The sequence below is a fragment of the Drosophila novamexicana genome, unplaced genomic scaffold (genome assembly GCF_003285875.2).
Source record: "Drosophila novamexicana strain 15010-1031.04,08,12 unplaced genomic scaffold, DnovRS2.1 tig00000009-arrow-pilon, whole genome shotgun sequence".
NCBI lineage: Eukaryota > Metazoa > Arthropoda > Insecta > Diptera > Drosophilidae > Drosophila > Drosophila novamexicana.
This window is the reverse complement of record NW_020824766.1, coordinates 889603-914533: the sequence shown is the minus strand read 5'-3', so window position 1 is coordinate 914533 and position 24931 is coordinate 889603. Positions and strand designations below refer to the sequence as shown.

General features: G+C 42.6%; 7 protein-coding genes across 8 annotated transcripts; 4 read left to right on the top strand and 3 right to left on the bottom strand.

Annotated features, from left to right (window-relative positions):
* The first annotated feature begins 805 nt into the window (after nt 1-805).
* On the top strand, nt 806-7105 carry LOC115766059 (chitin-binding domain protein cbd-1). Its single transcript, XM_030709848.1, has 2 exons — nt 806-938; nt 4965-7105. Exons 1-2 carry the CDS (start codon nt 920-922, stop codon nt 6974-6976), a joined length of 2031 nt encoding a protein of 676 aa, XP_030565708.1. The 5' UTR covers nt 806-919; the 3' UTR covers nt 6977-7105.
* LOC115766609 (mucin-5AC-like) lies at nt 1950-4546 on the top strand. The gene is made up of 2 exons (XM_030710601.1): nt 1950-1965; nt 2025-4546. The coding sequence occupies exons 1-2, from the start codon at nt 1950-1952 to the stop codon at nt 4544-4546; spliced, it is 2538 nt and encodes an 845-aa protein (XP_030566461.1).
* Nucleotides 7106-8174: 1069 nt separating the features above from the next.
* On the bottom strand, nt 8175-8792 carry LOC115768660 (peritrophin-1). Its single transcript, XM_030713344.1, has one exon. The coding sequence runs from the start codon at nt 8760-8762 to the stop codon at nt 8175-8177; it is 588 nt and encodes a 195-aa protein (XP_030569204.1). The 5' UTR covers nt 8763-8792.
* A 1270-nt stretch (nt 8793-10062) lies between these two features.
* Nucleotides 10063-10973, bottom strand: LOC115768657. The gene is made up of 3 exons (XM_030713339.1): nt 10951-10973; nt 10832-10890; nt 10063-10764 (listed from the first exon to the last, which is right to left on the bottom strand). Exons 1-3 carry the CDS (start codon nt 10961-10963, stop codon nt 10063-10065), a joined length of 774 nt encoding a protein of 257 aa, XP_030569199.1. The 5' UTR covers nt 10964-10973.
* A 968-nt stretch (nt 10974-11941) lies between these two features.
* LOC115766079 (peritrophin-1) lies at nt 11942-12663 on the bottom strand. Of its 2 annotated transcripts, none has more exons than XM_030709895.1 (2): nt 12592-12663; nt 11942-12524 (listed from the first exon to the last, which is right to left on the bottom strand). In XM_030709895.1, exons 1-2 carry the CDS (start codon nt 12596-12598, stop codon nt 12013-12015), a joined length of 519 nt encoding a protein of 172 aa, XP_030565755.1. In that variant the 5' UTR covers nt 12599-12663; the 3' UTR covers nt 11942-12012. The 2 variants fall into 2 exon arrangements, with proteins under 2 accessions (XP_030565755.1, XP_030565747.1); XM_030709887.1 differs by having other exon boundaries at nt 11942-12539; nt 12592-12628.
* Nucleotides 12664-14030: 1367 nt separating this feature from the next.
* Nucleotides 14031-15153, top strand: LOC115766068 (fibrous sheath CABYR-binding protein). The gene is made up of 2 exons (XM_030709876.1): nt 14031-14049; nt 14130-15153. The coding sequence occupies exons 1-2, from the start codon at nt 14043-14045 to the stop codon at nt 14993-14995; spliced, it is 873 nt and encodes a 290-aa protein (XP_030565736.1). The 5' UTR covers nt 14031-14042; the 3' UTR covers nt 14996-15153.
* A 208-nt stretch (nt 15154-15361) lies between these two features.
* LOC115768653 lies at nt 15362-23015 on the top strand. The gene is made up of 11 exons (XM_030713330.1): nt 15362-15434; nt 15519-15784; nt 15863-17767; nt 17833-17997; nt 18058-18237; nt 18306-18473; nt 18534-18722; nt 18792-18962; nt 19025-19213; nt 19271-20020; nt 20526-23015. Exons 1-11 carry the CDS (start codon nt 15428-15430, stop codon nt 23013-23015), a joined length of 6480 nt encoding a protein of 2159 aa, XP_030569190.1. The 5' UTR covers nt 15362-15427.
* Nucleotides 23016-24931: the final 1916 nt, after the last annotated feature.

Below are 24931 nucleotides of genomic sequence, written 5' to 3'. Positions count from 1 at the left end.
TGACATCTAATATCTTACTACAAATTTTGAAAAATACAAATTTGCCAAAAAATTCATTTAATAGAATACTCTCAACATCCACGTACATTTCATTCAAAAAATATTAGAGGTTTTAAATGAAACCATTAGAATTGGCTTGAAAAAGAATTCTGTGTTACCCCAAACAAGAAATTTACATTTATTTGAGAAATATTCCTAAAAGTATGTAATTCGCCATACATGAAAAAAAACACCAACGCCCGCAATTATGCAGGGAGATAGTTATCGCCTATAGAAGCTACTAGAAAACTGAGTATATTTTTCTGCAAATGTTAAAAAAAAAAAAAATTTTTTTTATTTTCTTTGGTCTATAATATCACTGCCATAACTTGAAAGGAGAGATGGACGAAGGGGTCAATAGGTACTCAGCTCCAAGTGGACGTGTCTTCCTTATTATACACACTTTCCTAACACAGTAGCCTATCGCAAAATTTCAAGGCTAGGCAGTGCAAATGATTAGTTGCTAGTAAATAAACAAATACAAGAAAAAAATAAACATAAACCCCATGCTGTTCTTGACCAGAATGTTATTTCATTAATTAATGCTACAATTTGAAATGAAATTCCACCAAAATCTTATCCAAGCGTATTTATTATCACTAAAGTGGGTTATATCTTGATATGATTAACGTCTGTCTATCAGTTTCCTTCTTTTACTGGCTCTATTGCTGAAATAACTTTTCAAATACCATTAGTCACTTTAGTGTCTTCCAAGTCGTGGAGCTACAAACAACACAATAAATTAAAGCGAAACAAATATTAAGAAATAATTCAAAACAATATCGTGCGAGCTGCCAGGAAGGAAATAAGAACAATAATAAAACTTAACGCAAATATCAAAACAATTTGAAAGCCCTTTACCTTTAAAATTTGATTCAAAATGTGTACTAAGATTGTGCGTAAGTGTAAAATTAATATTTAAGTATGTAAACAGCGTGATGTACTAGAGACATTAACTTAGTTAAGAATATATATTTTGGATGCCTAATGTGAACCAAAAACTGGAACAATTTCATATACAATTTGATGTATGAATAGCCGTATAGAATATATATGGATTTGGTGTACTTTATAGACGGTTAAGTTGGTATAAAATGATGCAAGATCAGATGTTAAGACAAATGTCAATTCGTTTGTGAAGCGCGTGTCTTATTATGAAACTAATCAATTCAATAGTGCACAATTAGTATATTAACTATCTAATAGGCCAATGCATTTCTTTTTTTTTCTTCTTTTTTCTTCTTTTGATTTAATGATGATGAAAAACGTGGCGCCTTGAGGCGTATGCTTTTCATAATCATAATTAAATGCTATGATATAAATAACACAAAATAATTGTGCAATCGAGACGCTCGACTGCGATATACCCTAGCAAAGACACACGCAAGCAAAGACCGCTATAGACTTTGTGCATTTCATAAATTCGTATATTCATTTTATTATATTTATTTAGCTTATGATAATATTAATTGTTTGTAAGTATACAAAAAACGTTTATCGGGAACCGTTAATCTCCTAGCAATTATTTGGATACAATTATGCTTGATTTTTATTCAGACAGCCTGCTAGAGTATGTGTTTGCCCTCTTCAGACTGATATCTATTATTGGGTTTAAAGAAGAAATAACCTTCAAAAATAAAAGAACAGGGTACACGAAATCCGTAGACATAAATGGACCAGCTGCGGGTGCAACAAGCACGATAAAGATCTCGATATCAATATTTGATAAGGAATGAGCCAGGAACTTACTTTGCTAATGAGGCAGCCACACGAAAATTACTATTTTTGGCACATTGGTTATTATTGCAATGTGTATAAAAGGTTATTGAGAGCAGGCAGTCTCTCAGTACTGCCGAGGCTGTGAAAAGCTGTTAAATAGAAATTTTTAACGTCAGCAACTAAAAGCAGCCATGCGCAACTTATATGGTAAACGGCCAGAATCCAAAATACCGGAATTATTGACCTAACGCTTTGCCATTTTGCAGCTTTAACCTTACTGCTTATAGCAGTTTCTGCAAGCAGCACACTTGGTGCCAACTTGGATAGTCGGCAATATGTTCCTCTATCAGTTTTAGCTAGGGATGCGGGAACTCCTTGCCTGACAACAACTCCGCCATGTGTTACCACTCGCCCGCCGTGCTCCGGAAATGCTCAGCCTACAACTACCCCTTCTGTTACCACAAAGCCGCCATGCACCGAAGAGGAGGATATAACAACAACAACACCTTGCAGCACAACAACAACAACGACGACCACAACTACAACGACAACTACCAAAACAACAACGACTACAACAACGACAACAACCACAACTACGACAACAACGACAACAACGACAACAAAGACAACAACTACAACGACAACAACCACAACTACGAAACCAACGACTACAACTACAACGACTTGTAGCACAACGACAAAAACCACAACTACGACAACAACGACAACAACTACAACGACAACAACTACAACGACAACAACTACAACGACAACAACTACAACGACAACAACCACAACTACGAAAACAACGACAACAACCACAACTACGACAACAACCACAACTACGAAGCCAACGACTACAACTACAACGACTTGTAGCACAACGACAACAACCACAACAACGACAACAACTACAACGACAACAACCACAACTACGAAAACAACGACAACAACTACAACGACAACAACCACAACTACGAAGCCAACGACTACAACTACAACGACTTGTAGCACAACGACAACAACCACAACTACAACAACTACAACGACAACAACCACAACTACGACAACAACGACAACAACGACAACAACTACAACGACAACAACGACAACAACTACAACGACAACAACCACAACTACGAAACCAACGACTACAACTACAACGACTTGTAGCACAACGACAACAACCACAACTACAACAACTACAACGACAACAACCACAACTACGACAACAACGACAACTACGACAACAACGACAACAACGACAACAACGACAACAACGACAACAACTACAACGACAACAACTACAACGACAACAACCACAACTACGAAACCAACGACTACAACTACAACGACTTGTAGCACAACGACAACAACCACAACTACAACAACTACAACGACAACAACCACAACTACGACAACAACGACAACAACGACAACAACGACAACAACCACAACTACGAAAACAACGACTACAACTACAACGACTTGTAGCACAACGACAACAACCACAACTACGACAACAACGACAACAACGAAAACAACTACAACGACAACAACCACAACTACAACGACAACAACCACAACTACGAAACCAACGACTACAACTACAACGACTTGTAGCACAACGACAACAACCACAACTACAACAACTACAACGACAACAACCACAACTACGACAACAACGACAACAACTACAACAACGACAACTACAACGACAACAACCACAACCAAGACTACAACTACAACGACTTGTAGCACAACGACATCGACCACAACCACGACAACAACGACAACAACTACAACAACGACAACTACAACGACAACAACCACAACCAAGACTACAACTACAACGACTTGTAGCACAACGACATCGACCACAACTACGACAACAACTACAACGACAACAACCACAACCACGACAACAACCACAACTAAGACAACAACGACTACAACTACAACGACTTGTAGCACAACGACATCGACCACAACTACGACAACAACCACAACTACGAAAACAACGACTACAACTACAACGACTTGTAGCACAACGACATCAACCACAACTACGACCACTACCACAACTTCGACAACAACGACTACAACTACAACGACTTGCAGCACTACGACAACAACCACAACTACGACAACAACTACTACAACTTGTAGCACAACGACATCAACCACAACTGCGACTACTACGACAAAAACGACAACAACTACAACTACAACAACCACAACTACAACTACAACGACTTGCAGCACAACTACATCAACTACAACCACGACAACAACGACTAAAACTACAACGACAACAACTACAACTACAACAACTTGCAGCACAACGACAACAAAAACAACTACGACAACAACGACTAAAACTACAACGACAACAACCAAAACAACAACTTCAACTACAACGACTTGCAGCACAACGACAACAACAACCGAGTGTATTACAACAACAACCCCGTGCACAACCACAACAAAGTGTCCAGGAGGAGCAGCAGCGACAAAAGCTAAGCAACCTTTCCGTGCCCGTCCTAGCTTCCGCCCACTCAAAGAAGTTACTCAATTTATGACTGGAGTCTCATCAACGGACGACCAAATTCAATTCATATGCGTTGGAAAGCCCAACGGCTTTCTACTGGCCTCCCCAACCCGCTGCAACGACTACTATATCTGCCGCCACCAACAGGCACTTAAGGTCAGCTGTGGTGACAAGTACTTCAATGGCCAGAAGGGCACTTGTGATCTTCCAGAGAATACAGGATGTGTTCAGCACTAGATGACAAGAATATATCCTGATCGCAAGCACAGTATTATACGAAAACAACTGAAACGAAAGCTCTAATATGAATGTTATTTTATCAATAAAATATGCAATTGCTTAAAAAAGGCAACTTAATATATGAACATATTTCCATTATATTTGTTTGGATCAGCTATGCATATATATTTCTATATACTTGTTTAACCTGCCGAATTCCTCATTGGGAATTACAACCATGGGGCTCTTGTATACACACGCTATAGCTAGAAGCATCAAGGAAACAAGCTCCTCAAGAAAACCTTCACAGTCTTGTAATTTTGTATTAGGATAATAGTGTATAAGTAGGCTGGACAGGGTGTTACTATTCGCTCGTATCTACTACGCACTCTCGACTTATTTCTTATGATATACATATTTTGCTCTTTTCTTTTAGCCTACGCCTACAAATGGCTCCTGATTTCGTTGTTGGTCGTGTTTGCAGCTCGTTGGATTTCAGCCAGAAATATCAAAGTAAACATGCTATTCGGGTCTACTCCACTATTTGATTCAACGTTTTGTGAACACCTGCCGACTGGCTTTTATGAATACCCATATGATTGTGCTGCCTATATTTCATGCAGCGATTCACGCACGGAGTTAGAACACTGCGCTACGGGTAAACTCTTCAATAAGGATCTGCAGATATGTGACACTCCCGATGCAGTTGATTGTATTGAATCACAACAACCGACAACAACTACACCCGATGAGTGCATGGGTGTTTCTAACGGAACTGTGATGCCCTCTGTTGAGCACTGCGACGAGTTTATCGTGTGCATCAATCAGCAAGCTGTGCGCCAAAAGTGTTCCGAGCCCTTTCTTTTCAATCCGGCTTTACATATATGTGACGATCCAAATGAGGTTGTGTGCTATGACGGCCAGAGTACTGCCAAGACAACGACGGAAGCACCGAAGCTAACCACTGAAGCACACAACGAATGTCAGGGCCATGAACTTGGCACCTCATTTCCCTATGTTGAGGACTGTCAAGAGTATATTCTATGCCTGGGCGATGATCAGTCTGTTAAGGCCAAATGTCCAGTAAATTCTTGGTACGATCCAAAGAGCGGCAATTGTGGACCTGATGTGCCGCCAACAGCTTGTCTGGAAGTTGAGACAACAAGCACCACATCAAGCACAACTCTAAGTCCACATGAACTCTGTGCAGATCAAGAGTTTGGCATCTCCTATCCCTTAGTTACCAACTGTAAGCAGTATATTGTGTGCTTGGGCAACGGAGAATCCGCTGTAGTTAACTGCATTTATAATGCTTGGTATAATCCTGTGACGGGCGACTGTGGACAGGATGTCTCACCCACAGCGTGCCAGGAAGGCTCCATACCTACTACCACAACAGCACCGACTACTCCAGCTACAACGCAAGCACCTACAACCCCAACGCCAACAACAGATAAGCCTATAACCGAACTTTGTTCTGGACTACTCCACGGGCAGTACGTGAGCTATCCCGACAACTGTAGTAAATATGTCGTGTGCTCGGAGCCAGTGCCAATAGCATTTCACTGCACTCCCGGATATTACTTCAGCGAGGCTCTGCAGCAGTGTGTAGACTGGGACGAGAGTGACTGCGAAACAACGGGCAGCACCGTGTGGCCTCCGTTACCGACGCCTGCCCCTGGCATTTGCTTGAATAACGCAGGCAGCACATTTCCATATCCCGAAAACTGTCAATGGTATTTCCGTTGTGTTAACGATAATGTCTACATGATGGGCGTTTGCATCAGCGGTGAGTTCTACGATCCCTACAGCGGCGAGTGTGGTGCCAACGTATCGCCCGATGCTTGTCTAGAAAATTACTCGACAGCCACAACCGATTTGAGCACAACTACTACAGAAATGACAACCATCTCTACCACCATAAGCACAACCGCTTTGACAACAACTACTGCACCAATAACAACAATTTCTACTACAACTGCTCCGCAGTCTGACCCTTGTGAGGGCGTGGCGGTGGGCGACCTGGTACCCTACCCCAACGACTGCGCCAAGTTCATTCAGTGCAATAGCCCCAACCCTGTGATATTCGATTGTGTCGAGGGTCAAGAATTTAGTGCTCAACTTAAGCGCTGCATGGCACCCTGGTTTGCAAATTGCACGATAACACCGACAACTGAAGCCCCTTTGACATCAACAACTGAGCTACCTGACATCAAGACAACAGGGGCCAGTCCATCACCCCATGATTTCTGTGAAGGTAAAACGGACGGCTCACTTGTGCCTTATCCGAACAACTGCTCAAAATACATTGTGTGCCAAGAGCCCATTGCGGTGGGCTATGCCTGCCCAGATGATGAGGAATTCAGTCCGACAGAATTGCGCTGCATGGATGCCCAGCTTGCCAATTGCACTGCACAAGCATTGCAAACTGTTCTGACTGCAATATAGAGTCTGAAGACCGACAACTTTAATATATAGTAGGACAAAAAAGAATATCTGCCTTGGCAGTACAAGGATTTGGGCCGCAAGCGAAGTTGTTCAATTCTTGTCAAATAAAAAGTAGGGCTTTGATAGCTAAGATTGCTATGTTCAAACACTAAAAATTAAAAATTATTTTGATAAGAATAATTATATTGACAAAGCTGTTCATTATATTGGTACCCTTGATACCACAACGCATTGAAAGAATCATTTACAACCATATATAAATTATATATAATTGTTACTTAAAATTGTTTGGGATTTTTAAATAATAGACTAGCGGGTAATTCACGGCAAGTTTTTATACCCTGAACTCATTGAAAATGGGTAAAAAAGGTATAATGTTTTTATACCGTTGCAGAGGGTATTATAATTTTGTCGTGAAATGTGTAACGCATAGAAGGAGACATCTCCGACCCCATAAAGTATATATATTCTTGATTAGCATCAACAGCCGAGTCGGTAGAGCCATGTCCGTCTGTCGTCTGTTCGTCTGTCCGTCTGTCTGTTTCTATGCGAACTAGTCTCTCAGTTTTAAAGCTATCTTAATGACATTTTGCAGAAGTCCATCTTTCTGTTGCACGCAGCACATATGTGAAAACCAGCTGGATCGGACCACTATATCATATAGCTGCCATAGGAACGAACCAATTGTTAGACCCCATTCCAAGCAAAGAAGGATGTATTTGTCGGAAAGTGAAGTCGAACTAACATCTTTGCAAGGGAGTTTGAAACCGATTGGATGGTAAACAAAAAAGTTGTACAAATCCGTTTGGAATTTCTCAAAACCCCGTCTGAGCATGAATCTTTATCAAATAAGGTAATTTGTGAGTTGATCAGCTGTCAGTCCGTCAGTGAGGACAAACTGCGACTGATCGAATGTCTATCCACTCTAGCTGCATTGGTAAGATTGTTAGAAAAATGAGATTAGTTTGTGATAGTTTGCCTAAGCTCTCAAATATGGCAAATGCCGAACACACTATATTGCATGGCAAAAGGGAGCAATCGAAAGTTAGTCTGATTTAAAACAATTTTATTGTTAATTGCGTAGAAAATAAAATGATTTGATTGATCAATAAAGGATTACGATTTGATTACCAGATACTTGGTAGATTTACAATAGAATCAATTTTCTCAATATGTTTGCAAAGCAGATAAAAGGATCCTACATCGTACAGCCCAGGTTGGTTGAGCCACAAGACTGTGTATTGCGATTCCAGTACAAGCCGGTGGGACATGTGAGCACAGATGGAGTTGGGCCGCAGTAGATAAACTTTTGGCAATCTCCAGGATATGGCAGATATGGCATATTAACAGAATTTTTGCAGAGATATTCCGGGTCGAAAGGTTTATTGTAGTCCGGTTGCGTTATTGGCTGGGATGTAGGCGGCGCCGTAGCAGCAGTTGGCACCAAAGGAGCAGGCGAGCTACTTGGTGGCAAGGTTACAGGGTATCCCGAACAGCCCGCAAATTGTGGCAGATCGCAGCGCTCATAGTGCTCATTCCAATGATAGTTGTGGGGACAGCGTAGAGTACGCGTCTCATAGTAGCGGGTGCAATCTCCCGGATATGCGCTATACCTAACAGCCTGACTACTATCTGGAAAATCGGTAGTTCCACAACTGGAGTACTGCCTGTAGTCACAGCGATAGGTCAGCTGGCTCCAATAATAGTTATCAGGACACTGATTCAGATATGCCAGGCCATTCATGCATATGTAGTACTTGCGGCAGTCGTTGGGGTAGGCAAACATCACAATATGATTGGGATCGTCGTAGGCTGGACACTGGCCTAGTTGAGTATGCGGTTCAGTCGGTATCAGCTGTATGTTAGATGTTGTTATTCAAAGGTTCTGCTAACCATTCCTTGCCTCGACTTACCGATCCATTGCCAATACCGTTGCCATAGTTAGCCGATACTATAGCTAACCCAAGCAAGCAAATGAGGATCGTGAATTTCATCGCTTCAAAAGAAATTTAATACTCAACTCCTGTTTTTCTTTCTGTTTCGATTAATGAACACTTACTGTTGATTGTACCAGCAGAGTCCAGAGAAAGTACTCAATTTCTACTCACGCTTTTTATATGATTGCTTATCAGTTTTATCGCTCATATCTTTAAGTCTTGATCAGCGTAAGAAATGCGCGGCTACTAAGAATTAATACTGGTAAATATTAAAATACCAAAGAAATTGTTGTGTCGAGAGCTATCCAAATATGTGTCTTGATTTAATATTTATATTGTAGGTGAAGGACACTTAAACGTTCAATATCATAGACATATGCAAAAAGTACATGCATTTTATATGCCTAGATTATCTATATTGTTTTAGATATTCTTATTGACCTTGTGTCAAGTATTGTTGATAACACACTGCGATATTATATAAAGCCAAGTAACAGCTTTGCCAAGCTGCCATTTTGACTGCGTGAGACAAAAGTGAGTAAGTCATAAAATAGCTTTAAAGCAAATTTCTAAACTTGTAAACTCGTCTTTTATTTGCTTGCAGTGTTACATCAAATTTGGTTAATTTTTGCACTGTCTGCTCTGAACAGCTGCTCGACATCACAAACTCTTCCATCGGCTGCCATAACTCATATGCCCTACCCAGGCGATTGTAATCGCTACTACGAGACGCGAACTCTAAGCTGTCCACCTAATTCCTACTGGAGTGAGCAATTTCAGCGTTGCAAAACTATGGAATTGAACAACTGTCCTATATCTTCTTACACCTCGAATCTCCCGGAAAATCATCATGATAATAGCCTCGCTGCGTTATGCGCTGCTCAAAAGGGTGTTTTTATACCCTACCCCGGTGACTGCACTCGCTTCATTCTGTGCGACTATCTGCCCTTTGTGAAGACTTGTCCTCAGCACTTGTTTTGGAATTCCAGGCTGCTCACTTGCGATAAAATATGTGTGTAGCTTCTTCTATTCAAATTCCCGGGATAAATATCGGTGTACAAAGAATATTAAAAAAAACCAGTTCCGTTCTGTTCATTGCTAAAGCTTGTGTGTTTTTGTTTTTATTAAATTTATTGCTGATCTGAAGACTTAGTTACTCTTGCAGATGCCGAGCCTGCAGTTGGAGCTCTCTCTGTCAAATCCATAGCCATCGGCGCATTTGCCCTCGAAGACTTGGGCCTGTATGCAAACGTAAAACTTGGTACAGTCGCTGTGACTGAAGTAGGCATTGGCATTGGCGGGATTTAGGCAGTCCGGCTTGGCGTCTGTGACACAGCTGTGGCTCAAATCCTTAATACACGCTGCACTCTCTGCGCTGTAAGCCTCACCATAGGGGCAGCTGCGCTTCATTAGCTTATTGTTAGTGCATCCGTAGTATTCACTGCAGGTCTCGGCCGCATATGTGCTATAGTTGGATTCGCACAGCTTCTCTGGGGCGGCGCATTTGGCCAGTGCCGGCGATACGCATTCGTGTTCGGAGCGTGAGTAGTGTTTGCCCTGTGGGCAGGCCACATAGACGGGCTCCATTTCGGTCAAACAGATCCAGAAGTGGGAGCAATCCACTGATGGTATTTTTTCTCCTCCTTTTAATTCTGTGCAGAACGTAATTGCAATGTCCTTGTCACTGGGAGTAGTTGGAGTGCAGGCAGAATCGCTGCAGCCCTTCAAGATGGGATCAAAACAAGTACCCTGTATGCAGCTACGCACCTCTGGCACTTCATAGGCGCACACAATGAATTGGTCATTCTTGTCTGGATAAGGCAACAAATCATACTGAATGCCCTTGCATTGCTGAAGGGTAAACCAAACAACAAACAACTGATTTAACTGTCGCTCAAAGATCAGGACATTCGCTTACCTCTTTCAGACTCTGGGCTCTGGCTCCCAAAACAACCATTAAACCCACAAGTGCAAGTGCTATAAATCAAATATTTCATTGAAGCAAGTAAATTGTTGACCTCTCAAAACTTCACTTACTAAACGCTTTCATTTCTTCTCTGTCCACAAATTATTTCGACTGCCTTAGTGGGCCAAAATTCGAAGACTTTTATACGGTTTCAACCAAAGGTGGCAAAGAGAATCATTTTTTAATTACAATTGCTCTGAATGTAATTGCTTTGTTATGATTTGTTGGAATATATCTTATATGGGTAAATGCTTTTGTATCTTTTTGCCTATTCCCTTGTTGATTATTTTTTGAAAGCTTTTGCCTAAGAAGAACAAAACAAAAACTGTCTCTGCTTCATGGCGAAGACTTAATACCCTTGCAGACATACAAATCAGTTTTTTCACTATATAATACAAATATTTGATGTTAACTAAGTTCAGGCAAAAAGAAAAATAATTTAGGCCAGTTTCGAATGAAATTTATTAACTGAAAGACTGTCAATAACCCTTTGTGAGGATACACAAAAAAAAAAAAAAAATTAGCAAATATTTCTGAGTAATTCGAAAGAAAGCCTTATCTTTGAGTTGTTGCATTTTATCGAAAGCGTTATCATTGAGTTGTTGCTTTTTCACATCGACTTTAAGTTCAAGGGCTTTTGCTTTGCTTGTATAACATTTATTTGTCTTTTGTGCTGTCTCTTAATTTCTTCATTGCTTTTATTCCTAATTTCAAGTTAACGTTTGTTAGAATTTAGTTTTTTTTTTCTCGTGTGGAAACACAATGAATTACTTGCTGCACTTCTTATCAAATTTTTGCGTAACTAAATGGTTAGCAATAGATAACGATTACAATATGTCACAGACATAAAACAGTAGGGCTGCAAGCGAGTTGTTTTCGTTGATTGAAGCCCTCAAAAGATGAACGTATTATATTTATCATAATTGCTTTGATAAGCTGTCTATTAAGCTATATTCAAAGTTGAACGGCTTGCAAAGCCTTTTTTCCAGCAGCAAAATCTAGATTTCAGTATAAAGCTAATCAACAATTGTTTTCAATTCCCGTAGAAATAACATCGATTTGTTGCTCTTTTGACAGTATTGAATAATATATTTTGCAATTTTAACAAAACTGCCTCGGTTCACGGAGAAATTCTAAAACTTGCATTCGTAGTCGCATCTCTGAAGTGGTTGGTTCCAGAATAGGCCGGGTGGGCAGCTCATTTGAATTCCAATATTATAAACGCACTGAATGTACTTGGTGCAATCAGATTCATCGGGCACAAATTGATTTCCCGTGGAGCAATCAGATTCCGGCGATTCAGGGACGGCCGGATCGCTTTCGCAATTATCTGAGCCCCAGTTGCAAACGTCTAGCGAGGGATCCCAATAGAGTCCGTTGGGACATGTTTTTAGAATTCCTATACCATATGCGCACAAGTAGAATTGATCACAATTTGGCGCTGGCAGAAATTGGACACCATCATCACAAAGAACAGGTGGTTCAAAGGTGGTTTCTATTTCTGTTGTTACAGTTGTTGGTGTCTCGGTTGTGTCCGTTTCGGCAGTTGTTGTCTCAATAGTTGAAATTTCCAATATGGTTGACTCATCGAGTGGCAGAGCAAAGGCAGTTATCGCATAGCAAAGTATTATTCCAATTAAGCACACTAATTTGTGGAATACTTTGTACTTATTGATATTTTAAGTTGGGTAATTTTTCGATTTCTAATTTACCTTTCATGTTTACGGTTAGTTCCTATTGGTCTGCCTGCTCGTGAAGGTATGAGTGGAATAATACTGAACTATCGGACCTTATATACTTAGTAATATAATCCCTGTTTCTTGTGGGACTTACAACAATCAGTCGATTTGAACGTGTTTACAGCCGTCAATAGACGGAAATAGATAAGTTCGATTTGTTTGATTTATGACAACATTTCACTTCCCAACAAGATCATGCCTAAGTTGAATGAGCTATCAATCAATTTCAATTATATATTTCAAATTAATTTCAAATTTTGTAATAGATTTATGTACTGTCTGCTCATAGGAGCTGCACATTGCAATCAAAATATAGACTGACTAGCGGGTATTGCAAGTTTTGTGCTTAAAATTGTATAATATACAATTTAAATCTGCCCGTACTATCTTTAAGTCCACATCTATTTGCTTTGAAAACATCGAAGAAAAGTTTAAGCTCTGCCCAAAAAATCTTTGAATCGTTTTTTTACAGGGGAAGCTTGGATCCTTGGAAATGAATTTGAACTCTAAACTTCAACCTCCAAATCTTTGATACCCATTTCCACCAAGGAGAAATGGATTTTTTAAAATGTGTGAAATAGCCCTCAAAAAAATTTGAGCAAAGGCCTTTGAAAACCAATTTGAGGCCGGGTGGTAAATAAAGTGTTTTCCTACATTTACCTCACCTCCGTCGCAGGTAACTAATATGAAAATTTCGGTTTCCTGTCACCCAGGACAAACTCTTATATATATATAGAGACCGATAGATAAATAGTTATAAAGTCAAAGCAGTTGATCAAGATTAAGAATTTATATATTTTGTTAGAGATGCCTTTGCAAGTTAATAAACCCTCTGTAAGTGTGTAAAATGTTAACAATAAAATATAATAAATAAACTTTTTCACATATAATTGCAGCTTTAACACAATTAAAGATGGTAATGAGCTACTCCCAAACTACTAACTACTAACTTCTCAATTCTACTCCCAATTTCAATGAATTCTGCTAATAAACTAAGAAATTGTCACCAGACCTGTTGCCTACTTTTAGGCAGCATTAAAAGAAAAGAATACATATTTCATACAAAAGATTTACTCTGCAATGTGGACACAATTAAATATATTTAGTAACAATTTCAATGTGGCTTTAATATATAACCCAAAAATATGACACTATACGTATTTCCGGCCATGGTTCAACTATATCGAGTTGTTGTTTACAACCCTCACTTGATTCTGGCCAATAACAATGTCAATTTGATTGAAATATGTAACTTTATGCAAATCGTGTTCCCACTGAGATAAGATAAATACTTAAGTGCCATGTTATATACTAATTAGGTATTGATAAGGTGACCATAGACGATGCATTTCCAATTGATATAAATATAAAGAGAACAGCATGCACTTGCTCTAGTACAGATAAATACTTGATCCCAGAACAAAATGAGATGTGAGTTTTGTAAAAAATTGAAGTGTTCTTAATTACCCCAACCCAAGCACTATATCAAGGGAAATGTGTATTTGTTTCAGTGGTCTCCTGGATATTTATATCGTTGCAGCTGCTGCTCCTGACAACAGCACTCAATGCAAGACGATGTGTTAAGCCAAGTCCAGCAACAACGACTCCCACAGCACCGTCCTCCACTCAACCGACCTCCACCCAATCGACACCCACTGACAGCGGCTCAACTGGGACGCGGAGTACCTCAACAACCGAATTATCCACAGACGCATCACCGACTCCAAGTGATCCTACCGTGTCAACCGAGGACCCGGGCACACCAACAGATGTTGGACCCACCGAAGTACCGAAAACGTCAACCCAGGGCACACCAACAGAGTTGCCACAGACTCCAACAGATGTTGGACCCACCGAAGTGCCAAAAACTTCTACACAGGGCACACCAACAGATTTAACACAGACTCCAACAGATGTTGGACCCACCGAAGTGCCAAGAACTTCCACCAAGGGCACACCAACAGAGCTGCCACTAACTCCAACAGAAGATCGACCCACCGAAGTGCCAAGAACTTCCACACAGGGCACACCAACAGAGCTGCCACTAACTCCAACAGATGTGGGACCCACCGAAGTGCCAAGAACTTCAACCCAAAGCACACCAACAGATTTAACACAGACTCCAACAGGTGAAACAGATACGGCAGAGACATCAACCAAAGCAACAACATTGTCTACCCTCTTAACGCCAACAACCACGGAGATCTATGTGGATGCCAACTCCATGTGCAAAATGCATCCCGGTGTGGAGTACCTGCCCCATCCCTATGACTGCCACCAGTTTATACACTGCGATGGGGACCGGGGCTTTATTAAAACATGCGGCGATCTCTACTGGGACTCTAAAAACTTAACTTGCGATCGTGAATGCGCCTAATACTAATATAGCACGAAAATATTTATATACATATGCATATATATCTAGAACGAAAATTGTAAATGTGCTTTTAAATACTTTGGGAGCAGGAGTATTGCCATTCCATGGTTCCATAATGAACTTCATTCATAAGCAATTAAATACTGATTATATTGATATGAGGGGTGTGGCTGAACAGAGTCTACGACAATATAGATTTGTTGTCTTCCCGGAATTGATGCAAAATTCTTGAACTCAATTAAAAAATACTTCATGGGCGCATGTTTAACAGAAACTACAATACTGATAAGGAACGCGCTGATCGATCGATGCTGATAAGCAGAAATCAATGTTAACTGCGATATCTTAATATGTGTATATAAAGGGTCTGAAATTTTGGTAATTGGGCGGAGTACAATTATAGCAATAGACGTGGAATATTAGTGCATAGAAATGAAAGGTCAGCAAAGGACACCGATTGTCTCTCGTAGAGAGTTGACAAAAGTTAACCATTTGCTCAACTTTTTCTAACTCTTCCCAATAGTTACTCTGCTTACTGTGGTTACATTGACCGCAGTGGCATCCCTTGCCGGCGCTGCTGATCCTGAATGCGTTTACCGCAAGCTTCGTGGCCTGTCACCACATTGGCCGAATCCCAGCAGCTGTTCCAGCTATTATCGTTGCTCCACCAAGAATACTGTGCGCTCCATAAATTGCCCCACCGGCAAGGAGTATAATTCGAAAACTGGCAAATGCTCAACAGCAGGACGTGGTCTATGCAAACTGAGCCTGGCTGCGCCCCTGGCGGATGTAAGTCGGCGCCTCTAACTGATTCCGGAGATTTACTGCTCCTATATTTTCAGTATTTATTTATTTATATACTTCTAGGCCGCCAACATTTGTGCCGACGAGGTTAATGGCGCTTATTTGTTGAAGTCTGGCTATTGCAAGGATTTCTATATATGTGATCAGCAGCTGGCGTATGCCCAGACATGCGATGCTGGCAGCTACTTTGATATCCAGACAAATGGTTGCGCTCCAGACCCAGATGCGGAGTGCTGGCAAAATAAATGCATGGACAAAGAAAACGGCGAGTTTTTGCCAAGCAACACATCCTGCGCCAGCTTTTACGTCTGCCGGGATCAGGAGGCAACGCTGCAATCCTGCGCCAGTGGCACCTACTTTGACTCCGCCCTGTCGGCTTGCGTCGTTGATGAGAATAACTCGCAATGCTGGGAGAACTTCTGCATTGGCAAGCCCGATGGCTCTGCGGTGGCTGATGAGGACAACTGCACTATCTTCTACATGTGCTCAGGGCAAAAGGCAACCGCTCAAGAGTGTCCAACTGGCAGCTACTTCGATGTATCGGGTCCGCACTGCATACCCGGCACATGCCCCGACAAGAATGGCACAACAACCACCACCCAGGCTCCACCCTCAGAGTGTGACTGCGCCGATGGCTCTAGTCATGGCGAGCTAGTTCCCAATCCGGACAACTGCCGTTTATATTTTACTTGCTTAAATGGTGAACTGGTGCCCGGAGATTGCCATCGGGGCAACTACTTTGATCCTGAGATCAGAGTATGCGTGATAGACAGCAATAACTGCTGCCCTGACAGCTCAACTTCGGACTGCGTGGATGGCGATGTGACTGACAATGCAGAGAATTGCAATCAGTATTATAAGTGCGAAGATGGCAACTGGCAGTCAAAGACCTGTCCAAGCGGATCCTATTTCGATACTGATCTTTCCACTTGCGTAATAGATGTGGACAATGTGTGTCCACAATGCGATACTGGCAGTGATTCCGACTCTGGCTCTGGCTCTGGCTCTGGCTCCGACTCCGGCTCTGGCTCTGGCTCTGGCTCCGGCTCAGGTAACGACACCGTCATCGTTACTCCATCTGTGCCTGGTCGAGAGACTCCTATTGTTGTGGGTGGTGCGTGCAAGGATATCAAGGCAGCTGTTGCTGCAGATAACTGTTGGAGCTATATTGCCTGCATCAGTGGCATCTGGAAGAAGGAATCCTGCATTGGTGGCTTCTACTTCGATGCCTCCGTGGGCATCTGTCGCACGGATGAAAACAATCTATGCCCCGAGAACAAGCTGTTGCAGCCGAATTCGCGCAGCAAGCGCGCAGCAGACAGTGACTGCACCTGTCCCAATGGTATGGCTGAGGGAAGCATGGTTGCGCATCCAACGGACTGTGACAAGTATCAACTCTGTCATGATGGCGAACTGATCGACGGCACCTGTGGTCAGGGCAATATATTCAGCAATAGCGAGGGCGCTTGTGTACCCGACACCGATGCCACCTGCTGGATATGTCGCAACCGGCCGAACGGTTACCAGATGATCGACCCTGCTGATTGTACCTCCTACGTGACCTGCTCTGATGGATTGGCTGTGCCTGCCACTTGCCCAAGCGGGGAGTGGTTTGATGGTAGTGCCTGCAGAATCGATGTCACTGGACAGTGCATAAATCCCTGCAGCTGTGGATCCGGTAATGTGGCACATCCCATCTGCTCCAAATACTATCATTGCACCGACGGAGTTCCACAAGTGGTTGATTGCGCTGTGGGCGAGGGTTTCGACTCAGCGACTGGCAAATGCTCCAGCAAAGTGTCGTGCAGTGCTAATCTGTGCGCCACAGCTGACAATAACGCCGCCTTCCCTGTCGCCGACGATGACACAAAGTTCTACTTGTGTCTTGACAATGTCGCCACCATTCGTTCCTGCCCTGCGGACGCAATATTTGACACAACCTTGTTGATTTGTCTGGCCCAGCCTAGTGTAAGTGGAATATTACACTATATCTGGATATGGATAAGTTAAAGAAATCTCTTTATGAATTGTAGAGCTCCTGTGATCAATCGGTATGCACGAAAAACACACTGAACCAGGCTTACCCGTCGCTAACTTGTGATAACAGCACGTTCTGTCTCTGCGAAAGCGATGGCGCCTACTTGCAGAAGTGCGAATCTGGTTATACGTTCGATGAAACGCTAGAAATATGCACATTTGTAAGTACTCGATATGGAGTGTAGAAGTCTTTACGCTTCTATTATATGGTAACATTTCAGACGGGTCCTTGCGATCCTCTAGCGTGTCAGGGCAAAGATGAATACTCCGTTTCGGTAAACTATGATGATCCGGATAGTTTTTGTTTATGTCGCGTCAACGAACCCATACCAGTACCCTGCCCGATTGGATATAGCTTCGATGGAACACTACTCCTATGCGTGCTAGCCCCACAGCCAGATGTATGTTGATTGCTTAATAATAATTGAAATACTTATGATCTTCCATGCTAATACTCCGAAAATTATAGCCCAGATGCTGTCGCAACTATTGTGTTAATAAGACAGATGGTGACACATTCCCAGCCCTTAATTCAGAAACTGGATTCTGTTACTGCTTATCAGAGGTGCCCACGTTTAGTGAATGCCCGCCCGGTAAAACATACGATGACTCTTTAGGCATTTGCTTGGACTCAGCTGTAAATACTCTCCTTCCCATCTCTGCTTTCCGAAAGTTATTTTCATTATATGTTCCGCAGGCGGATACCTCATGCATCTGCAATGAGTGCGACTCAACAACGTGTGCTGTTAATATAATACCGAATATAGTTTTCCCAGCTAAAAGTACCGTAGATGGCTTCTGCACCTGTAAGGACTTCTGCGCTGAATATACCTTGTGTCCTTCGGGCAAGGAATTCGATACAGAACTACTGATTTGCTTGGAGGTGGTAAGCGTGCGACTGAGCCTTCCGTATCCATTGATATTGATGATAAATATTAATTCATTTGAAATGTAGGGCCCAGAAGTCTGTGATGCGACACAATGTGATACTCTTGCCGAAAATCAGCCATATGAGGCAAGCAATGGCACTTTGGGCTTCTGTTACTGTCAGGGAGGAATACCGAATTACAGTCTTTGCCCAGATGGTAAGGTGTTTGATGCCATCCTGGAAATATGCCTGGAATCAGTAAGTCACTTAATTCTACTCTAATCCAATACAATAAATCATATGTCGGGTATCTTCAACAGAATTGCTTATCAAGCCAATATTGTGACTCGGAGAAGTGTTCTTGCCTTGAGGAATATGACACTTTCCCCTCATCGAACGAAGAGGACGGCACAAGCTTTTGTGTATGTATTAACGGCACGGCAAACTACAGAAACTGCGATAACGGAAAAGTTTACAATGCCACCGAAGGAATCTGCGAACTAATGGAGGTGGGTTTAAATGAAGTCGTAATCATTGTGGATTCTTAACGACTGTATTTATGATAGGCACCTAGCACCGTTTGTACCAAAGGAAAATGTGCAAAACTGGCTGATCACTCCACCTACGCTGCTCTTAACACAACTATAGGCTTTTGTTTGTGTATCGAAGGTATCGCCATCTTTGAGTCCTGTCCAGTGGGCAAGGAATACAATGCCACATTGGAATTATGCCTGGAACCAGATACCAAAGCCAATCTAAAAACGGCTTGTGATGCCTCTCAGTGCAACAACCTCGCTGAATTAACCACTTTTGCAGCCAGGGATTCCGTTAATGGTTTCTGTACATGCCAGGCTGTAGGCGTTGCCACCTATCAGAGCTGTGGTGAATTCCACATCTTTGATCAGACCTTTAACGTTTGTGTGGTCGATGCTTGCGATCCGGCGCTATGCAGAACTCGTTCCAAATTTGACACATTCGCAGCAAAGAATACGACCAAGGGCTTCTGCTCCTGTGATATTGTGCCCACATATTATCATTGCACCGCTGGACACGTCTTTGACGTCAACATGGGTGTCTGCGTGGATGAAGTGACGGCCACTGTTGCTGCCTGTGATCCTCGTGATTGCTTGAATCGGGCACAATTCGAGGCATTTGCAGCAAAGAATACTTCCGAAGGATTTTGCTCGTGCGATGGAAAGGCGGAAGTTGTCACGTATCACAAATGCGCAGGCGGTAAACTCTTTGATCGCACCTTAAACATGTGCCTGATCAAGGAACATGACATACGAAAGAGATCTGTGGAGCCGGAGGAAAAAGTAAGATCACTATCATTCCTTAAAAAATTCTTCCAGAAGCTTGCATAAGCTAACCATATAAAATGCGACCCTAAACGAATGACTTGAACCCATGTAGAGCTTAGACGATGTCTTAAATTACACACTTATATAATTACTTTTGTTATTTATGAGTTACTATATATTATGAGAAATTCCGCTTGATCCAAATTTTATACCTATCCAAATATATATACATATATGTTTATTTACCCGAGCTGAACTTTTATTTCGGTCTTTTATTTAGTTGGCTTCTAATTGTAGATGGCAATCAAGGGGTAAAGGAAAGGACTTTGGCTATTAGCCCCTTAGTTCCACACTTTCAAATATCAACGGACTTTCGACCTTAAATTTTCTTACTCAGCTTTTGTCCGCTTCTTGAAAGTTCGAACCCTAATCCTCGTGATCTGCGGTTAGCTGGAAATAATAGCTCCAATTTAATTGCGTAAATCGTATATCTGATTATATGTCAACCATTTCATTGCAGTTTGTCTGCGAGGTGAATATGAAGCGTTCCGTGCCAGCAAACTGTTCCCAATACGAGATTTGCCTGGACGGCAATTGGCGCAGACGTACTTGCTCCGAGGCGCGGTATTACAATCCTGAGCAACAGCTTTGCTTGGAGCCGCGTGATGACATGGTCTGCAGCTATGCACGAGTGCCGGGCTTGCCGCCCTGCGGCCTGAGCACCGAATCCGAGACGATACCGACCACAGATGGCAAGGGCAACTGTCTGCAATATTTTCGTTGTGCGGCAGGCAAATGGCGGCTGCGCAGCTGCCCCAGGCGCCACTACTATGCAGTGCACTTAAGCACCTGTCTGCCCATGCCGGAATTTGAGGGCGAGGATTTTTGCGGCTGGTTCAATCGTAGCGCGACCAAAGTGAAAGTTGAGTGCCAGCATCTGACAGTGCGACCGTATCCAAATGGCTGTGATAAGTTTTTAATGTGCATGGAAAACTCCTGGTGGATTCAGCAGTGTCCGCTCGGCATGTACTTCAGCCGTGTGGCCAACTACTGCCTGCCGAATGATGCCAATCAGTGCCGACTGAACGTTAGTCAAGTGGAATCCGCTGGCTGCTTGCATGGACAAAAACGCGCCTTGGCCACCAGTTGCCGCTCATACGAACAGTGCGTCAATGGGCGATGGATTGGTAAGTCGTGTGGCCAATCGGATCAGTTCGAGCCCTTGCTCGGCTGTGTGGCCAACGACGGCAGCTGCCAGGGCAGCGGCTTGCGCCGCTCCTGCCAGCAGGGCGAGCTGCGTGCTTTGCCGCTGCCCGATGTCAATTGCACCCAGTTCTTTTACCACTGCGATGCGGACGAGTGGCATCTGGGCAGCTGTTTGCGTGGCCAGAGCTACGCTCGGCAGCTAAACAAATGCCAGCCTTTGGCGAAATGCCAAGCTCAGACCACGAGTAGCAGCAGCAGCTGTGTGGGCCAGCCGGATGGCCAGAGCGTTGCGCATGCGGAGGACTGCACGCGTTTCTATCTGTGCCTGCAGGAGCAGCCCGCCTTGCTGCAAAGCTGCACCTCCGGCAGCTTTTTCGATGCCAGCCTGGGCTACTGTCGACCCAACGATGGCAGCTGTCCGCAAATAGAATCGCTGTGCGTTAATAATACGTCTGGCGGTCTGATAGCGCATGATCACAACTGCCGCGCCTATTACAATTGCTCCAGCTACACTCCCAATGCCAACTCCAGCTCCAGCTCCTATCAGAGTGCCGCCCAGTTGCTATACTGTCCGACGGGAGAGTACTTTAACAAGCATCTGGCGCAGTGCCGCCCTGATCAGGGTCAGTGTCTACAGAAATCTCTGGCAGATTCTCTGGCGAGCCTAGATCTGTGCAAGAAAACAGCTCATGGCACGCGGCTGCCTCACCAGCTTTACTGTAACCAGTACTACGCCTGTGTGCATGGACTCGCCATTCTGGCTGAGTGTGAGTCCAAAATGCGCTTCAATGCAACTCTGGGACGCTGCGAGCCTCTTTCGACTTCCGAATCGGATGTGGGCGCCCCGCAGCTCTGTCAGCGTGGTAAGCTGGGAGAAAGTGGAAACAATAGTGCGCTCTTCAGCTGCGACAGTCTGCAGGATGGCAGCTACGTGGCCGACTATAGGGACTGTACCAGGTACTATATTTGCGCGGGGGGTGTGCCCCTTGTCCAACGCTGCAGCGCAGGTGCCTACTTTGATGCGGAGCAGCTGCTGTGCACGCCAGACGACGGCTCCTGTCCGTATGTAATCACTGAGGGGAATCAGAATGTGACCAATACAATTTTGAGCAGCGATCATGAGCCACCAAATCCAGTACTGTGCGAGGGCAAACATGGACACCTACTGCCGGATTTAGCTAATTGCAACAACTTTTATATTTGCGTCTCAAACAAACTGCGCTGCGAGCGCTGCTACGCGGGCTACTTCTTCAACGCCACACTCCAGCAGTGCCAGTCTTTCGAGCTGACCACAGACGAGGAGCTCGATGTACAGGCGAAAAGTCCAGAGCTGAAGACGGAGCTCGTGGAATTTGAATTGGCTGAGCCACAGCCGGCAGAGAAATGCAGTGATGCACCCACCGACTTCGCCAATCTCTGCGAGGTGATCGGTGAGGGCGCCTCCATAGCCGAACCAGGCGACTGTCGGCGTTACATCAGCTGCGACGAGGACGAGCCCATATCGCAACGTTGCCGCAATGGTGAAAGCTATGACAGCCTGCTGGGCATCTGCCGGCAGAATGACGGCACCTGCCTCATGGAGAACGGCGAGCGTGTGGGCGTCTGCAATGGCAGACATGGCCAACTAGCGCGGGACACACAGAATTGTCGCGGCTACTTTGTGTGCCTGCATGGCCAGAAGATCGAGGCCGAGTGCGAGGCAGGCCAATTTTTCAACAAGGCTACAAGTACTTGCGAATTAGATATTCTTCAGCAGTGCAGCAACAATTCTAACGAGTTGGGCAAATCAAAGTCCGAAGAGTGACCACTGGGCTAAGTCTCTTATCAAACCAACTAAATACCCTATTTACGAGTACATGTCTACTAGAATTCGGATTTATATATCTATGTTCATATTTATGGTGTTGGGTTAAATAAAATTATCTATGGTTAAACAGATTTGTTTTTTGACAAGTGCAATGTTGAAAAAAAACGAGACTTTTTCTTTTTAGAAAAAAGTCAATCATTATGAAGGTATACATATATAAAATAGAACAAACATAAAATAAAATGGAAACATCTATAAACTAATCGAAATATATATTTTCATTGGATAAAAGCTTCATTAAAGGTGTGAAGACACAATTATGTCATTATGTTTTTTAGAAATTTATGAATATATTTATATTTGTAAAAGCATATGAACTTACCCCGAAATCACATACAAACGCAGAATTACTTTTATTGTCATATCCTTTAATATTCCTTAATATACATATATGACTGAAAGAACAAAAAAAGAAGAAAAGGGGTTTAATTAAGCGCAAGAGAGAGAGAGAGAGAGAGAGAAATGTACATACATACATAAATCGTTAACTAGTGCATACATACATATATTCATACCTACGTTCAAAAAAAAAAGTTTATTTAACAAAAACAATCTGATTAAACTTATATTCAACGCCTGAAAATCTAAAATACTTACTTGAATTCATGAGAATCGCATAGTAGGGCAATATTTTCTTTAAACATGCATCCTTGCATGCATACCTATGCACATGCCTCTATCATTTGCACCTAGCAATCGGTAAAACATATTTCAAATAACATTTAACATATTTGTTTAAAAATGGGCCTAGACGTAACTCTCTACATTGGCAAAACACGGATCCATTTTCTGTGTACACAATGCCAAATGTCATTATGGAGAATTTGTTCCGTCGGTTAATGCACACGAGTTTTAGCCCCGCAGGGAGAACTAATTTATTTGTATAGGTTTATTTTTAAGAACGCTAGACTTATGCTTTTACTCATTAAATATTTAGTAAAAATAAAAATAGGTATTGGCGTGGGAGAGCGGTTCATGTTTAGATTTTATGTGTATTAAAACATGTGTGTCAAATTATACATGTAATTTTGATTATAGATACGTATGCATTTTGAAATTTGATCAAATTCAATCGAAAGAAATGGATAAAAAAGGCATAAGATCATATTAGGGCATGCGAATGTCAAGTCTCTTGCAAATTATTGATAGCTTAGCACCCACGCCGAAGGGCGCTTGTGCTTATCATGTTGAGGGCATCATCTAACCAGGCACTCCCAAGCACATCAACTTGATTTATTTCCAACTTAATAAAAAATTCAGCTTCCCAGCTCCTGCGCTTAGGTCTATGCCTTGATCAACAGCCAGTCAGTCAGTTAGTCAGCCCATCAGTCGGGACACACAGTTGTGTATACAATAACCTTTTGTTTACCAGAAACAAGCAATTTAATATTCTTAGAGCTGTAAATTCAAATAGGAACGACACAACAACTATCACATATCACGCATTGCCTTTTCCTGAAGGTGGTAAACGACGCACTTGGCCGATTGTTTGACGCAAGTACATATAGTTTCTCAAAATAGACGAATTGCCGTACAATAATAGTAGCATATAAAAATTTTTGATTGGGGATTCTATTTTTAAAGTTACGTTACGATTGTAATAGGGCAATTAATAGTGAGGTCATGATTTAACACTGTAAAACTCTTCAGAAACGACCAATGGTAGGGGTACATTTATCAAGGCTTATAGGGTCCCTTCTAACATATGTCCGTCTGAGAGTATAATATTCTCTTGGGTCTGTGGTAACTAATCAAATTGAGCATTTGTTTCGTTCGTAATAATACTTGAAATTTTTTGATATACTAGAGTCTAGTGTGCTACCATTTCGAATTCAGCTGTGTCAATTGACCAT